This window comes from Hyla sarda, chromosome 4 (genome assembly GCF_029499605.1).
Source record: "Hyla sarda isolate aHylSar1 chromosome 4, aHylSar1.hap1, whole genome shotgun sequence".
NCBI classification, from domain to species: domain Eukaryota; kingdom Metazoa; phylum Chordata; class Amphibia; order Anura; family Hylidae; genus Hyla; species Hyla sarda.
In genome coordinates this window covers 205,207,282-205,224,884 of record NC_079192.1, presented here as the reverse complement: position 1 = coordinate 205,224,884, position 17,603 = coordinate 205,207,282, and the positions used below count along the sequence as shown (strand labels likewise).

Genomic DNA, 17,603 nt, shown 5'->3' with positions numbered 1-17,603 from the left:
GTAATATAATAGGGTAGACACTGGACTGTAATATAATAGGGTAGACACTGGACTGTGATATAATAGGGTAGATACTGGACTGTAATAACTGTAATATAATAGGGTAGATACTGGACTGTAATATAATAGGGTAGATACTGGACTGTAATAACTGTAATATAATAGGGTAAATTCTGGACTGTTATATAATAGGATAGATGCTGGACTGTAATAAGTGTAGGGTAGACACTGGACTGTAATAAGTGTAATATAATTGGGTAGATACTGGACTGTAATAACTGTAGGGTGGACTGTAATATAATAGGGTAGACACTGGACTGTAATATAATAGGGTAGATGCTGGACTGTAATAAGTGTAATATAATAGGGTAGACACTGGACTGTAATAACTAATATAATAGGGTAGACAATGGACTGTAATAACTGTAGGGTAGACTGTAATAAGTGTAATATAATAGGGTAGATGCTGGACTGTAATATAATAGGGTAGATGCTGGACTGTAATATAATAGGGTAGACACTGGACTGTGATATAATAGGGTAGACACTGGACTGTAATAACTGTAATATAATAGGGTAGACCCTGGACTGTGATATAATAGGGTAGACGCTGGACTGTAATAACTGTAATATAATAGGGTAGACACTGGACTGTAATAACTGTAATATAATAGGGTAGACACTGGACTGTAATAACTGTAATATAATAGGCTAGATTTTGGACTGTAATATAATAGGATAGATGCTGGACTGTAATAAGTGTAGGGTAGACACTGGACTGTAAGAAGTGTAATATAATTAGGTAGATACTGGACTGTAATAACTGTAATATAATAGGGTAGACACTGGACTGTAATAACTGTAATATAATAGGGTAGACACTGGACTGTAATATAATAGGGTAGATTCTGGACTGTAATATAATAGGATAGATGCTGGACTGTAATAACTGTAATATAATAGGGTAGATTCTGGACTGTAATATAATAGGATAGATGCTGGACTGTAATAAGTGTAGGGTAGACACTGGACTGTAATAAGTGTAATATAATTGGGTAGATACTGGACTGTAATAACTGTAGGGTGGACTGTAATAAGTGTAATATAATAGGGTAGACACTGGACTGTAATATAATAGGGTAGACACTGGACTGTAATAACTAATATAATAGGGTAGACAATGGACTGTAATAACTGTAGGGTATACTGTAATAAGTGTAATATAATAGGGTAGATGCTGGACTGTAATATAATAGGGTAGACACTGGACTGTGATATAATAAGGTAGACACTGGACTGTAATAACTGTAATATAATAGGGTAGACACTGGACTGTGATATAATAAGGTAGACACTGGACTGTAATAACTGTAGGGTAGACTGTAATATAATAGGGTAGACACTGGACTGTAATATAATAGGGTAGACCCTGGACTGTGATATAATAAGGTACACACTGGACTGTAATAACTGTAGGGTGGACTGTAATATAATAGGGTAGACACTGGACTGTAATAACTGTAATATAATAGGGTAGACCCTGGACTGTGATATAATAAGGTACACACTGGACTGTAATAACTGTAGGGTGGACTGTAATATAATAGGGTAGACACTGGACTGTAATAACTGTAGGGTAGACACTGGACTGTAATATAATAGGGTAGACACTGGACTGTAATAACTGTAATATAATAGGGTAGACACTGGACTGTAATAACTGTAGGGTAGACACTGGACTGTAATATAATAGGGTAGATGCTGGACTGTAATAACTGTAATATAATAGGGTAGACGCTGGACTGTAATAACTGTAATATAATAGGGTAGACACTGGACTGTAATAACTGTAATATAATAGGGTAGACACTGGACTGTAATAACTGTAATATAATAGGGTAGACACTGGACTGTAATAACTGTAGGGTAGACTGTAATAACTGTAATATAATAGGGTAGACACTGGACTGTAATATAATAGGGTAGACGCTGGACTGTAATATAATAGGGTAGATGCTGGACTGTAATAACTGTAATATAATAGGGTAGACACTGGACTGTAATATAATAGGGTAGATACTGGACGATACTGGACTGTAATAACTGTAATATAATAGGGTAGACCCTGGACTGTGATATAATAAGGTACACACTGGACTGTAATAACTGTAGGGTAGACTGTAATAACTGTAATATAATAGGGTAGACACTGGACTGTAATATAATAGGGTAGACACTGGACTGTAATAACTGTAATATAATAGGGTAGACACTGGACTGTAATATAATAGGGTAGACACTGGACTGTAATAACTGTAATATAATAGGGTAGACCCTGGACTGTGATATAATAAGGTACACACTGGACTGTAATAACTGTAGGGTAGACTGTAATAACTGTAATATAATAGGGTAGACACTGGACTGTAATATAATAGGGTAGACACTGGACTGTAATAACTGTAATATAATAGGGTAGACACTGGACTGTAACAAGTGTATAATTAGCAGCCGTGTGAAGCAGCATTGTCCCGTCTCCGGTGCTGTGGGCCGCGCACGTCGCCCTTTGCCCGGGGAGGACTCACTTATGGAGGAGGGACCGGGGAGGGAGACTTATCAGGCCGGACTTTGAGGCCTTTGCCGCTCTATCACCGCCAGTCAAGCCGTAGTAGAGGAAGCATGCAGGCGCGGGGCTGTGGGATATCTCCGGGAGGAGGCCGCCTCTCTGTCCTCCAGCGACACCTCGTATCCTTCTGTGTGTGCACGGTGTGCTTGACGGGAAGGGGACAACCGGAGTGTGAAGGGTTACACTTCCGGCCAGTGTGTACAGTGTTGGAGTAAACATATCATCTTATGCAACTACCACATAATACACGTAATGGCGGCTATTGAATTGCTAAAACCATTACATCTCTTTAGTACAGTATTTGCCAACTCGGGTGCTACCAGCTTTTGCAAAACTACAACTCCCAGCACGACGGCTGTCCGGGCATGCTGGGAGTTGTAGTTTTGCAACAGTTGGAGGCCCCCTGGTTGGGAAACACTGCTTTAGTAGAAAGGCGTTATGGCAGTGATATGGCTGCACTTTAGCGTTTACTATGAGGGGTCATTAATGTTGGGGCTGTAGTCTGAGGAAGACGTGAAGGAGTCCTATTAGGCTAAGAAGTGATGCCCTTCTTATAGGACAGCACCATTGGATGTGAAGATCTGCTATGTCTGCCCCTTATAGTGGGGAGGATCTGGTGACACACTGGAACCATAAAAGTATAGGAAATGTCCCCTTATAGTGGGGAGGATCTGGTGACACACTGGAACCATAAAAGTATAGGAAATGTCCCCTTATAGTGGGGAGGATCTGGTGACACACTGGAACCATAAAAGTATAGGAAATGTCCCCTTATAGTGGGGAGGATCTGGTGACACACTGGAACCATAAAAGTATAGGAAATGTCCCCTTATAGTGGGGAGGATCTGGTGACACACTGGAACCATAAAAGTATAGGAAATGTCCCCTTATAGTGGGGAGGATCTGGTGACACACTGGAACCATAAAAGTATAGGAAATGTCCCCTTATAGTGGGGAGGATCTGGTGACACTGGAACCATAAAAGTATAGGAAATGTCCCCTTATAGTGGGGAGGATCTGGTGACACACTGGAACCATAAAAGTATAGGAAATGTCCAAACTGGTCACTAATCTCTCCCTGCTACATTGTTTCTCTAACTTTGGATAAGTAGATTAGAAAATGTCAAATGTATTGTCTTTATTATCTCTTTTTTTTTTTCTTTGGATTTGACTGACAGCAGTAAAAGACCACCTGGTCCATCAAGTATTTATATTGTTTATCTTAAAAAAAAAAAAATATATATATACACACACACACACACATACTGCTGGATGTTTATCCTTGGCATGTTTACATTTACTTAATCTTTCAGTAAAATAATATTCACATTGCTTCTGATCTTAGATTGTACCCACTTGTTCTTGTATTTAGCTTCTTATAGCAAACAATTCACTCATATTTCACTTATTTAACCCTTTAATGCAATTAAGAGGGACAACAATTTAGAGTCTGTTTTTTTTATTTTTAATGTCTCAGGTAGGATAGGGAGTAAGTGTCAGATTGATGGGGGGGTTGCGACTGCTGGGACCTCCATGATCTCCTGCCTGGCACCCCATCTTTCCCCATAAACAGAGCTGCCACCGTTCTGTGCTTGGAGATGTGTCAACCATTGGATAGAACGGTGGTCAAAATGCCCCCTCCATCTATTTCTATTGGAAAAAGACCATACAAAGAGGAATTAAGTTAACCCCTTAAGGATCCAGCCAATTTTCACTGTAGGACCCGGACATTTTTTGCACATCTGACCACTGTCAGTTTAAACATTAATAACTCTGGGATGCTTTTACCTTTCATTCTGATTCCAAGATTGTTTTTTCGTGACATATTCTACTTTACGTTAGTGGTAAAATTTTGTCGATACTTGCATCGTTTCTTGGTGAAAAATTCCAAAATTTGATGAAAAAATTGAAAATTTTGCATTTTTTTTTACTTTGAAGCTCTCTGCTTATAAGGAAAATTTATATTCCAAATAAATGATATATTGATTCACATATACAACATGTTTACTTTATGATTGCATCATAACATTGACATGTTTTTACTTTTGGAAGACATCAGAGTGCTTCAAAGTTCAGCATCAATTTTCTAATTTTTCACAAAATTTTCAAAATCAAAAATTTTAAGGGACCAGTTCCGTTTTGAAGTGGATTTGAAGGGCTTTCATATTAGAAATGCCCCACAAATGACCCCATTATAAAAACTGCACCCCCCAAAGTATTCAAAATGACATTCAAAAGGTTTGTTAACCCTTTAGGTGTTTCACAGGAATAGCAGCAAGTTGAAGGAGAAAATTCAAAATCTTCATTTTTTACACTGGCATGTTCTTGTAGACCCAGTTTTTGAATTTTTACAAGGGGTAAAAGGAGAGAAATCTTCCTAAAATGTGTAGCCCAATTTCTCTCGAGTAAGGAAATACCTCATATGTGTATGTAGGGGTGTGAATCGCCAAGAATTTGGCGATTCGATTCGAATCGCGATACCAGTGTGGCGATTCGATATATCCCGATATATCGCGATACCGTCTAGGTGACGATACATCGCGATATATCGCGATATATCGCCCACCTGGGAGCATTCATAGATCCCAATAGACGACGCTGTCAGCTTTGACAGCGGCGATCTAGTAGTCCGGTGCTCACTTTTCTCATGTTATCCCGTCCGGGCTGCAAAATAAAAGAAAACGCACTTTATCTTACCTGCCAACGAGCCCGCGGAGCTCCGGTACAGTCCGGTACAGGTGTTCGGTCCCCGGGCTGTATTCTTCTTACTTCCTGTTAGTCCGGCACGTCACATGGAGCTTCAGCCTATCACCAGCGGAGGCGGGACATCGCTGCGGCTGGTGATAGGCTGAAGCTCCATGTGACGTGCCGGACTAACAGGAAGTAAGAAGAATACAGCCCGGGGACCGAACACCTGTACCGGAGCTCCGGGGGCTCGTTGGCAGGTAAGATAAAGTGCGTTTTATTTTGCAGCCTGGATAGGATAACATGAGAAAAGTGCGCACCGGATACTCCTTTAATAGCCAGCCGCGGCGATTGCCGCATGCTGGCTATTAGCGGCGGCCCCCGGCTACTGAAATCAGCCGGGGGTCGCATAGTACGGAGTGGGCACGAGTCGGAGCCCGCTCCATAGCCGTGTCAGATCCGGCCTGCCCGGCTCCACAAATGTGGAACTTTTATCTCCTGATGCCCAGGACATGACATGCTGTTCCGGGCGTCCGCAGATAAAAATTCCACATCCCTAAAAGAATCGATTCAAAAATATTTTGAATCGATTCTGTATCGGCAAATGAAAAAATCGCGATTATCGCGAGAATCGATTTTTTTCTTACATCCCTATGTGTATGTCAAGTGTACGGCGCGCGCAGTAGAGGGCTCAGAAGGGAAGGAGCAACAATGGGATTTTGGAGAGTGAGTTTTTCTGAAATGGTTTTTGTGGGGCATGTCACATTTAGGAAGCCCCTATGGTGCCAGAACAGCAAAAAAAAAAACACATGGCATACTATTTTAGAAACTACACCCCTCAAGGAACACATCAAGGGGTACAGTGAGCCTTAAAACCTCACAGGTGTTTGACGACTTTTTGCAAAAGTCGGATGTGTAAATGAAAAAAAAAATTTTTTTCACTAAATTGCTGGTACAAGGGGTAATAGGAGAAAACAACCCCCAAAATTTGTAACCCCATTTCTTCTGAGTATGGAAATACCCAATGTGTGGACATCAAGTGATCTGCTGGCGCACTACAATGCTCAGAAGAGAAGGAGCGCCATTGAGCTTTTGAAGACAGAATTTGGTTGGAATAGAAGTCGGGGGCCATGTGCGGTTACAAAGCCCCCCCCCCCCCGTGGTGCCAGAACAGTGGACCTCCCACGTGACCCCATTTTGGAAACTACACCACCCACAGAATTTAATTAGGGGTGCAGTGAGTATTTACACCCTACTGGCTTTTGACAGATCTTTGGAACAGTGGGCTGTGCAAATGAAAAATTACATTTTTCATTTTCACGGACCACTGTTCCAAAAATTTGTCAGACACCTGTGGGGCGTAAATGCTCACTGTACCCCTTATTACATTACGTGAGGGGTGTAGTTTCCAAAATGGGGTCATATGTGGGGGGTTCCATTGTTCTGGCTCTATGGGGGCTTTGTAAACACACGTAGCCTTCAATTCCGGACAAATTTTATCTTCAAAATCCCAATGGTGCTCCTTCTCTTCTGAGCATTGTAGTTCGCCCGCCGAGCACTTTACATCCACATATGGGGTATGTTCTTACTCAGAAAAAATGGGGTTACAAATTTTGAGGGGCTTTTTTCCTATGTTTCCCTGTGAAAATGAAAAATTTTGGGTAAAACCAGCATTTTTGTGAAAACATTTTTTTTTTCATTTTTCCATCCAAATTCGTCAAACACCTGTGGGGTGTAAAGGCTCACTATACCCCTTGTTACTTTCCGTGAGGGGTGTAGTTTCCAAAATGGGGTCACTTGTGGGTATTTATTTTTTCGCGTTTATGTCCGAACCGCTGTAAAATCAGCCACCCCTGTGCAAATCACAATTTAGGCCTCAAATGTACATAGTGCGCTCTCACTCTTGAGCCTTGTTATGCGCCCGCAGAGCATTTTACGCCCATATATGGGGTATTTCTGTACTCAGTAGAATTTGCGTTACAAATTTTGGGGGGCTTTTTTTTTCCTTTTAACACTTGTGAAAATAAAAAGTAAAGGACAACACCAGCATGTTAGTGTAATATTTTAAATTTTTTTTACACTGACAGGCTGGTGTAGCCCCCAACTTTTCCTTTTCATAAGGGGTAAAAGGAGAAAAAGCCCCCAAAATTTGTAATGCAATTTCTCCCGATTACAGAGATACCCCATATGTGGCCCTAAACTGTTTCCTTGAAATACGACAGGGCTCTGAAGTGAGAGCACATGCGCATTTGAGGACTAAATTAGGGATTGCATAGGGGTGGACATAGGGGTATTCTACGCCAGTGATTCCCAAACAGAGTGTCTCCAGCTGTTGCTAAACTCCCAGCATGCCTGGACAGTCAGTGGCTGTCCGGAAATGCTGGGAGTTGTTGTTTTGCAACAGCTGGAGGCACATTCACACTGGCGCAGGTTTACAGTGAGCTTCCCGCTAGAATTTGCTGCAGCTCATACTTGAAGCAGGAAACTTACTGTAAACCCGCCCCTGTGAATGTACCCTGTACGTTCACATGGGGGGGGGAGCAAACCTCCAGCTGTTTCAAAACTACAACTCCCAGCATGTACTGACAGACCATGCATGCTGGGAGTTGTAGTTTTGCAACAGCTGGGGGCACACTGGTTGGAAAACCTTCAGTTAGGTTCTGTTACCTTACAGTATTTTCCAACCAGTGTGCCTATAGCTGTTGCAAAACTACAACACCCAGCATGTACTGATCGCCGAAGGGCATGCTGGGAGATCTAGTTATGCAACAGCTGGAAGGATCGCAACTACAACTCCCAGCATGCCGAGACAGCTGTTTCGGCATGCTGGGATTTGCAGTTTTGCAACATCTGGAGGGCTACAGATAGAGACCACTGCACTGTGATCTCCAAACTGTGGACCTCCAGAGTAAAACTACAAATTCCAGCATGCACAGACAGCAAACAGCTATGTGGGCATGCTGGGAGTTGTAGTTTTGCAAGATCTAGAGTTCTACAGTATAGAGATCACTGTGCAGAGGTCTCTAAACTGTAGACCTCCAGCTGTTGCAAAACTGCATCTCCCACCATGCCCAGCAGCTGTCTGGGCATGCTGGGAGTTGTAGTTTTGCAACATCTGGAGGGCTACAGTCTCAGACTGTAGCCCTCTAGATATTGCTAGGCAACTTACCGGCTTCCGTCGGATCCAGGGAGCCGTCCTCTTCTGCTGCACGACATCGCCGCCCGCGCCGATCACCGCCGCCGATCCCGTCCCGCAGCTTCCACCGACGGGTAAGTGTACCTTCGGCGTTCGGTCCCCGTCGTTTCCCCGTCCTGCCCCGCCTATTGTGGGTGGGCAGAACAGGGAAAACGAAAGTAAACCCCCCCCCCCCCGCCCCTAATCTGCTATTGGTGGTCGCGTCTAGACCACCAATAGCAGAGATAGGAGGGGTGGCACCTCTGCCACCTCACTCCTATGGCTACAGGGGGATCGTGGGTGTCTTAGACAACCGCGATCCCCCTTATATTCCGGGTCACCATAGACCCGAATGACCCGGAATCGGCGCAAATCGCAAGTGTGAATTCACTTGCGATTTGCGCCGATCACCGACATGGGGGCGGGGGGTCTGATGACCCCCCTGGGCATTTGCACGGGGTGCCTGCTGATCGCGCGCGGCGGGGACCAAAATGCCCACGGGCGTACAGGTACACCCTGGGTCCTTAAGACCCAGGTACAGAAGGCGTATCCATACGCCCTAGGTCCTGTACGGGTTAAAGGGGTACTCCACTGGAAAACTTTTTTTTTTTTTTTTAAATCAACTGGTGCCAGAAAGTTAACCAGATTTGTAAATAACTTCTATTAAAAAATATTAATCCTTCCAGTACTTACCAACTGCTGTTTTCTTTTTGAATTTCCCTTCTGTCTTACCACAGTGCTCTCTGCTGACACCTCTGTCCATGTCAGGAACTGTCCAGAACAGGAGCAAATCCCCATAGTAAACCTATCCTTCTCTGGACAGTCCCTGACATGGACAGAGGTGTCAGCAGTGAGCACTGTTGTCAGACAAAAAGAAAAGAACTTCCTGTGGTTCATAACAGCAGCTAATAAGTACTGGAATGATTAAGATTTTTTAATAGAAGAAATTTACAAATCTGTTTAACTTTCTGGCACCAGTTGATTTAAAAAAAAAAAAAAAAGAAAAAAAAAAACAAATTTTTCTAGTGGAGTACCCACTTAAGTACCAGAGTTCCCCTTTAGGGTAAGTTCATACGGCGGAATGTCCATGTGGAATTCTACAGGAATATTCTGCACGGACACTCTGCTGCAGTAGAAATTAGTTCCATTGAATTCAATGGCATTCTCCTGCACTGTTCAGAGTTTCCGTAACAGAATTTTTTGCAGCAGAAATCCCATTTCTGGTGTCCGCAAAAAGAATAAACTTGTCTATTCTTTGGGACTTTCGCTCAGAAAGAGCAATTCCGAATGGTCCCAGTCAGAGGCGGCTCTCTAATTAGGTGATTTCGGCGGCCGCCTAAGGCCTCGCGCTAAAATGGCCTCACGGCCACCTAAATCGTGTAATTAGCCTGTTCTCGCAGAATGACCTATATAAATGTCATGATGTGCAGGTAGTTCGCGCATCATGACCTTTATATATGTCATGCAGTTAACCCAGCGATGCGCGGCATCGCACGGGTTAACTGGCAAAAGTCCCACTGTTACCAGCGGGGGACAACTTCTGCAAGCCCCCCCAGGACCATCTGTGGATGGTCCTGGTCAGCGATCACTGTGATTGGTCCCTGTGGATCAATTACAGTGATCGCAGACTGGGGGGGTTAAAGTTCAGATCCCCGCTCTGCCCGCACCTAGAAGTCGGGCAGAGCGTGGGGAAAAGGATCCCGGAAGCTGCGGGGTGCCGCAGCACATGCCTGCGGACGGAGGGACCGGCGGGGACAGCGTGGCAGTAAGGACCGTGGACCGGCAGCAGGCACACGTGGAGGCAGCGGCGGCAGGCAAGTCTAGAAGGCAGCGGCGGCAGGCAAGTGGAAGCAGCAGTGAGGTGATTGCCGTAAAGTGATATTCACTGCTGCGTCTAGGAGTTTCAAAACTACAACTCCCAGCATGCCCAGACAGCCTTTGGCTGTCTGGGCATGCTGGGAGTTGTAGTTTTGCAACATCTGGAGGGCCGCAGTTTGGAGACCACTGTGCAGTGGTCTTCAATCTGTGCTATTCCAGATGTTGCAAAACTACAACTCCCAGCATGCCCAGACAGTCCAGGAATGCTGGGAGTTGTAGTTTTGTAACATCTGGCCCTTCAGATGTTGCCGAACTACAACTTCCAGCATGCCTGGGCATGCTTGGAGTTGAAGTTTTGCAACTGCAGGAGGCACACGGGTTGGGAAACACTGAGTTAGGAGTTGCCTCCAGTTGTTGCAAAACTACAACTCCCAGCATGCCCAGACTGCTCAGGCATGCTGGGAGTTGTAGTTCGGCAACATCTGAAGGACCAGATGTTACAAAACTACAATTCCCAGCAATAAAAATGAAAAACATCAGGTACAGCAATGTTTCCAAAGCGGAGCCTCCAGCTGTTGCAAAACAACAACTCCCAGTATTGCCGGACAGCCATTAACTGTCCTGGCAGGCTGAGAGTTTTGCAACAGCTGGAGGCACCCTGTTTGGCAATTACTGGCGTAGAATACCCCTATGTCCACCCCTATGCAAATCCCTAATTTGGGCCTCAATTACGCATTGCGCTCTCTTACTTCAGAGTCCTGTCGTATTTCAACAGTTTAGGACCACATATGGGGTATTTCCGTAATCGGGAGAAATTGCCTAACAAACTTTGGTGGGCTTTTTCTCCTCTTACCCTTTATGAATAGGTAAAGTTGGGGTCTACTCCAGCATGTTATTGTAAAAAAATTACATTTTTTACAGTAACTTGCTGGTGTTGCCCCATTCTTTTTATTTTCTCAAAAGGGAAAAAAGACCCCAACATTTTTAACATAATTTCTCCTGAGTATGGAAATACCCCATATGTGGACGTAAAATGCTCTGCGGGTGCACAACAAGGCTCAGGAGTGAGAGCGCACTATGCACATTTGAGCTGATTTGCACAGGGGTGGCTGGTAAGGTACCTTTTTTTTTTCTAAATTTAAAGGGGATGTGGGGTGCTAAATAGTTTCCCACTATAGGGTTAGGAATACACATTTGTGTTCCTGATTCTATAGTGCTCTTTGAATACCCTGTTGACAACTTTATTTCAGTTTTAGGAGACACCAACAAGAATAACTGAGTAGTCAGACACTTTTTTTTAAATCTATACCCAATGTTTGTGTATAGATATTTTGTAGAATAATTTAATTAGAAAAATAAGATTTAAAGAGCTGTGAATAGCGAGGTTATGATATATATTAAAGTTTGCCTTAAAATATGCAATTCATACAGTTAATCTTAATATCGCCTGCTTACTTTTTTTTTCTTCTTTTTATCGCGCTTGGGGGGGCCTCAGATTTATTTTGCGCCTAAGGCCTCAAAAAGTCTTGAGCCGCCTCTGGTCCTAGTGCCTGCCAGGTTCTTCAAATGTGCGGAATGTCCTCGCGTGTTTTCCGTGCAGACATTCTGCACAAATTACACCGTATGAACATGGCCTTAAAGGGCTATTCCAGTGTCCTAAAATCCTCAGAGAGAATAGCTGTGGCTCTTTTTTCCCCCTATGTGTGAAGATTAATACTACCCTACTGTACCTTTGGGTACTGCTGAGTGATTGATGCCCCTGTGTGGATATCAGGTGGTGCCAGCAGTCATCTCTTGTATGAGGGTTTCCCTATTCTTTTTTACCCCTTGGATAATTTTATATAATATGTCGGTGATTGAAGTCTATCATGAAAAACGTCCTGGTGGGGTGTGAAAATTTTGAGGTGTCCTTTCCACTGTTCCACTCTTATTCATCGCATCCAACTAAAATAGAAGTTACATTTCCCTTCTGTTTGTGTTCTTGTAGACAAACGTGATAGTTTATTTGTAGCATATGTTTGTTCACCGTACAGTCGACATGTGTTGTGTTCTGCTGGGAATGCGTCCAAAACAAACTTATCAAGTCATTATTGATGAAATAATGTACAAAGGTAAGAAACTGTTTTCTTACTTCACTGATAAAGATCAGTATAGAAGGGTTTTTATACATATTTTACACTTGCTCAAATCTTTGCATGTACAGTACATCAACTCTCCCCAAAAATGCTGGTCTTAAGAGTCTGGGATGGGGGAGGGGGGGGAAGGGGTCAAGTCGCTCTTCTGGCTATTTAATAATTGCTGGATAGAACAGGACATGACACTTGGGGTAGGGGGTAAATAAAAAAAAAAAGGGTCTATTTCTTCGCTTAAATGAGACGTTCTACAAATCCACCAGGTTTTTAAAAGTGGTGCAGGCTGTTTAGACTGTCTAGTTCTAGTTTGCACCATCCCTAACTTGACTTTTGACACATTAAAGGGGTACTCTGCTGCTCAGTGTTTGGAGCAAACTGTTCCGAATGCCAGGAGCTTGTGATGTCAAAGCCCCGCCCCCTCATGATGTCACGCCTCGCCCCTCAATGCAAGTCTATGGGAGGGGGCGTGACTACGCCCCCTCCCATAGACTTGCATTGTGGGGCGAGGCTATGACGTCACGAGCTCCCGGCGCCGGCTCCAGCGTTCGGAACAGTTTGTTCCAAATGCTGAGCAGCGGAGTACCCCTTTAAAACCAATCCCCCTTTCATGTAAAACTGTAAAACCACACCCACTTTGTGAAGCCTTCCTCCTGTCATTGTGCAAAATTCTATTCTTTTACCTGTACACCCTACGCCCGGTCCCGGTGTTTAAAACGGGGTGCTGCACGCTAATAGCGTGCAGCACCGATCGTTGTGCCGCGCGCTATTAACCCTTTAGACGCGGCGATCAAAGTTGATTACCGCATCTAAAAATGAAAGTAAATGCTTCCCGGCAGCTCAGTTGGGCTGATCGGTACAACACGATAAAATCGCGATCTCTCGATCAGCTAGGACGCGAGCGGAGACGCCTTACCTTGCTCCGTCGCATCCGATCGGCGTTTGATTGCTCCAAGCCTGAGCTACAGGCTTAAGCAATCGAGCCCCTATCTCGCTGATCCATGCAAAGCTATGGCTTTGCAGGGATCAGGGTAAAAGATCAGTGTGTGGTCATTTAACCCCTTCCCTAATAAAAGTTTGAATCACCCCCCTTTTCCCATAAAAAAAAAAAAAAATGTGTAAATAAAAATAAACATATGTGGTATCGCCGCATGCGGAAATGTCCGAGCTATAAAAATATTTAGTTAATTAAAACGCACGGTCAATGGCGTCCGCGCAAAAAAATTCCAAAGTCCAACATAGCGTATTTTTGGCCACTTTTTTAAATCATGAATAAAAAGCGATCAAAAAGTCCGATCAGTACAAAAATGGTACCGATAAAAACGTTATAGGGGTTAGAAAATAAGAATTTTTAACGTATACATTTTCCTGCATGATTATGTTATGATTTTTTTTCCGAAGTACGACAATATCAAACCTATATAAGTAGGGTATCATTTTAATCATATGGACCTACAGAAGAATGATAATGTGTTATTTTTACCGAAAAATGCACTGTGTAGAAATGGAAGCCCCCAAAAGTTACAAAATGACATTTTTTTGTAAAATGACTAATGTCACTGCAAAGTAGAATTGGTGGAGCAAAAAATAAGCCATCATATGGAATTTTATGTGCAAAATTGAAAGCGTTATTATTTTTAGAAGGTGATGAGGAAAAAATGAAAATGCAAAAACGGAAAAACCCTGTATCCTTAAGGGGTTAAAAGAGGTGCCTTTAACCTGTTTCTAAAGCAGCCAGTTATAGCCTCTCTATTTATTTAAATTTTTTTTAAACAGACGCGATTTTTGTCAATTAAAAATAAAGAAAAGAAAATCTGAAAAAAAAAAATGTGACGTGAAACAGTATGCCAACATATGCCGCTGTGTACCTGCACTGGGTCCATTTAGTTCAGGGGAATGAATGTAGGCTACTAATGACTATGTTTAGTCCATTTCTGAATATATTTTGTGGGACTCCAAAGGGCAAAACAAAAATAAAAAAAAAGCATAAGCATTTTTCGATATTAAAGGGGTATTCCAGGAAAAAACTTTTTTATATATATCAAGTGGCTCCAGAAAGTTAAACAGATTTGTAAAATACTTCTATTAAAAAAACATAATCCTTCCAGTACTTATCAGCTGTTGAAGTTGAGTTGTTCTTTTCTGTCTAAGTGCTCTCTGATGACACCTGTCTCGGGATCTGTCCAGAGTAGGAGCGAATCCCCATAGCAAACCTCTTATGCTCTGGACAGTTCCTGAGACAGACAGGTGTCAGTAGAGAACTCAACTTCAACAGATGATAAATATTGGAAGGATTAAGATTTTTTAATAGAAGTAATTTACAAATCTATTTAACTTTCTGGAGCCAGTTTATCTAAAAAGAAAAGTTTTTTTTCCTGGAATACCCCTTTAAATGTGAACATACATAGCCTTACTCTAGTTGTTACTCAGAAGAGTGAAAACTGGTATATTGGAAGAACCTGAAAAGCTTCAGCTGCCATTAGTTAACTGTACATATAGATTTTGACATACAGGTAGCTGACGGCTTCACCCCATGAACATGCATGTTTGGGTCAGTATTTTATATTCATAGTGCTGGGGAAATATGCATCTGGCAGACATCTGAGCTAACAAAGGGTCAGGAAACAATCTAAGCTTTTCTATCCTTATATCCCTGTAGCCATCATTAGCCTTTCTGTCACCATAGACATATGTCGATAGTCAGTTGCCGTCTTCATTTGCTTTCTAATAACCTTTTTTAATCACTGTTATGTTACGAAAGGTAAAAACAATGAACTTCAGTCAGTGACTGTCCATTTGCACTTTATACAGCCAAGGTTGTCCCTTGTTTCCTTGTACATGCAGGACCCAATTTATAATCTTGATAAGATTCAGTATGTTACTGTACAAACACAATTTGTAGCAGTTTTTTGTTTTTGTATGTGGGGTTTTAACTGTCATTTTAGTAGACTTTATACCCTTAGGGTTGCTTTATATGCTCTGACAGTTGATTTGTCAGTTCTCTATTCATTTCATTACTTGATAAGAATCACCCCAGCATGTAAAGACTTGTGATTCATATTTGCTAAAAGCTTTGATCATAACTTTGGGGGGAATTTATGAATTGTTTTACCCGTTTTTTTTGTTGTTTTTTTTTCTTTTGCTGTTCTTTGGTGCTTTTCTTTGGCTCAGTGTTTTTTTTGTGCCCAAGTTTTGCGACTTTTCATTTAGAAGAAGAACATACCTACTTGTGATTTCAGTTGATATCATGCAGCGGACAGCATTCTCAAAAACATTTTATTGCAAGGGTTAAAAAGTCCCGCAAGAAGTTGCAGAAGGATCATCATGCAAAGGGGTGTACTGAAGTAAGAAATGTGATCAGCACCATAACTATCACACGTAATCAATTTGGTGCAGGTACACAGGGGGAGATTTATCAAATCCTGTGTAGAGGAAGAGTGGTGCAGTTGCTCATGGCAACCAATCAAATATCTTCTTTCATTTTTCTGAGGCCTTTTAAAAATGAAAGAAGCAATCTGATTGGTTTCCATGGGCAACTGCACCACTCTTCCTCTATACAGGATTTGATTAATTTCCTTCACAGTTTCCACCACTAAAGTAGTGATGTAAAAAGACGTTCCCCTACACCACTCTTGATAAATTCCCCCCTTTATGCGATTCAGTTGCTTGTCTAGCTATTAATGTTTTTCCTATGCAAAACATGTGTGTGCCATTTTCTTCTCTCCATAGTGCTCAACATACAGATCACTGAATAGTTTGCCGTATTGAAGCATGTAAAGGCAGTACTTTTATTTCATCTGATAATCCTGTAACTTTTAGGCCCTTTTAATGCCAGAATAAAGGACTCTTATAATACAATTCTCTTAGTTCAACTTGCCCAGAAATTTTTGCCTTTTTTCAAAAAAGTAGCATTTCATAAATTTAGCGTGAATGCTTAGATGCTCTCAAAAGTGAAGAGCATTTGTGGGGAGCGTATGGATGACAAAAGTCGCACATTTTTGAGCAACCAAGAGACTTGCGTAAAACTGAGCGACATTATCACATCTTAACAACAGTTAAATTCCCTACTATGTGTTCACTAGCTGCATTAAAGGGGTTATCCAGGAAAAAACTTTTTTTTATATATCAACTGGCTCCAGAAAGTTAAGCAGATTTGTAAATTACTTCTATTAAAAAAATCTTAATCCTTTGAGTACTTATGAGCTTCTGAAGTTGAGTTGTTCTTTTCTGTTTAAGTGCTCTCTGATGACACGTGTCTCGGGAACCGCCCAGTTTAGAAGAGGTTTGCTATGGGGATTTGCTTCTAAACTGGGCGGTTCCCGAGACACGTGTCATCAGAGAGCACTTAGACAGAAAAGAACAACCTTAACTTCAGAAGCTCATAAGTACTGAAAGGATTAAGATTTTTTTTAATAGAAGTAATTTACAAATCTGTTTAACTTTCTGGAGCCAGTTGATATATAAAAAAAAAGTTTTTTCCTGGATAACCCATTTAAATACCCTATCCCTTGGCATCTGCCATTACCATGAGACAATCAGTGTTGCCCATGGCATCTGTCAGTAGTTTTAAGATGTTTTCCCATACCATGTTAATGTGTTTGTTTGTTTTTTTGTTTTGTCTTTTAATTAATCTCTTGGCTTTAGGATAAAAAAAAAAATAGCCTCCGCCTTTCTGTTTATTCAAATCCTCAATTTATGTACAGTTTATGAAATATTTCTAAGTTGAACAGATAAGGTTATTTTCCCCTTACATAGAGTTTCAGACAGCAGTTCCTGTGTCGGGGCAAGTATCCACAGCCACCCATTCACCAAACTTTCTGTAAGTTAAACTTTCTGAGTTTATTTAGACGGTTTACAGCATATCAGATTAGGATATCCCATTCCTTTGTTTCTCTGTTTCTGCTTTTCATTTGACTTTTGTGCTGCATTATCACCATTCATTCATTGTTTAAGTTTTACAAATATAAATATATTATGTGCACAATATGAGCATATATATTTTATTTAAAGAGATATTTCATGCCAAAACACGTATCCCCCTATCCAAAGGATAGGGGATAGGTTTTAGATGACAGGGGGTCCAACAGCTCCTGAATAGGACCCTGCAGAGATGTGGATAAGATCCAAAAAGAAGGATATCCCAGCGCTTCTCCTTACAGGAATGATGCAG

At 41.9% G+C, this 17,603-nt stretch overlaps 1 protein-coding gene across 1 annotated transcript in view; it reads left to right on the top strand.

Annotated features, from left to right (window-relative positions):
- The first annotated feature begins 2,539 nt into the window (after positions 1–2,539).
- The window catches only part of PHYH (phytanoyl-CoA 2-hydroxylase), a 30,912-nt gene continuing 15,848 nt past the window's right edge, over positions 2,540–17,603 (top strand). The window contains exons 1-2 of the mRNA XM_056573351.1: positions 2,540–2,745; positions 17,197–17,252. Of these exons, the coding sequence (XP_056429326.1) occupies positions 2,680–2,745; positions 17,197–17,252 (122 nt within the window). The 5' untranslated portion in view covers positions 2,540–2,679. The remainder of the gene's footprint in view (positions 2,746–17,196; positions 17,253–17,603) is intronic.